At 65.4% G+C, this 897-nt stretch overlaps 1 protein-coding gene across 1 annotated transcript in view; it reads right to left on the reverse strand.

Annotated features, from left to right (window-relative positions):
- SHMT2 (serine hydroxymethyltransferase 2) overlaps positions 1-385 on the reverse strand; it is a 4,880-nt gene extending 4,495 nt beyond the window's left edge. The window contains exon 1 of the mRNA XM_025192673.1: positions 304-385. Within this exon, the coding sequence (XP_025048458.1) occupies positions 304-336 (33 nt within the window). The 5' untranslated portion in view covers positions 337-385. The remainder of the gene's footprint in view (positions 1-303) is intronic.
- Between the last annotated feature and the right edge of the window lie 512 nt (positions 386-897).

Below are 897 nucleotides of genomic sequence, written 5' to 3' on the forward strand. Positions count from 1 at the left end.
AGCAAGGGGGGGGCAATGGGGGAGGCAGGGACAGATCCCCCCTGCCCCTCCCAACTTGATGCAACTTCCTTGGAGTTTGCCAGTGATGGGGCCTGCAACTGCCCCTCTCTGGGCAGGCGCAGAGAGAAGCCCCCTGCAATTGCCCCCGCCTGGGGCAGATGCAGAGAGAAGCTGCTGCGATTGCCCCCCCCGGGGCAGATGCAGAGAGAAGCTGCTGGAATTGCCCCCCTCCATAAATGCTCCCCTGGGCAGATGCAGAGAGACGCCCCCTGCAACTGCCCCCCGCGGCCCTCCCGCACTCACCCCCGCCAGGCGCAGCGCGCGGGGCACCGCCATGGTGCAGGGCCGAAGGGAGCGGGGATCCGGGGGGGACGCACGTGCCCCTGCCCGCATGCGGGGAGCCGTAGTCCGGCCGCGTGGCCCTGGCATGCAAATGAGCTGGTTTGCATAACGCACGGGGGGCGGGGGCGCTTACGTGTGCACGGGGGGCGGGACGGGCGTCTGTGTTCGTGTGCACGCATGTATGCCTGCAGGGATGCTGGTGTGCACACGTGTGTGGGCATGGTATGCACACATGGGTGCATGTAGCGATGCTGGTGTGCACACGTGTGCGGGCATGTTGGTCTACACACGGGTGCATGTAGGGATCTTGGTGCACATGTGTGTGATGGTGTGCACGTGTCTGTGTCTATAGGGATGCTGGTGTGCACACATGTGTGCGGGCATGTTGGTGTGCACACATAAGTGCATGCAGGGATGCTCATGTGCCCATGTGTGTGCATGCACGCACAATGCGGGGGGGTGCCCAGGAGGTCAGTTGCCTGTGCCCATCCTTTGCCCCCTGTCCCAGGGTCCGGGGGTCCCGATGCCGCTCGTGGCCTCCCCGTGCTGAGCCGG

The sequence above is a fragment of the Alligator sinensis genome, unplaced genomic scaffold (genome assembly GCF_000455745.1).
Source record: "Alligator sinensis unplaced genomic scaffold, ASM45574v1 scaffold265_1, whole genome shotgun sequence".
NCBI lineage: Eukaryota > Metazoa > Chordata > Crocodylia > Alligatoridae > Alligator > Alligator sinensis.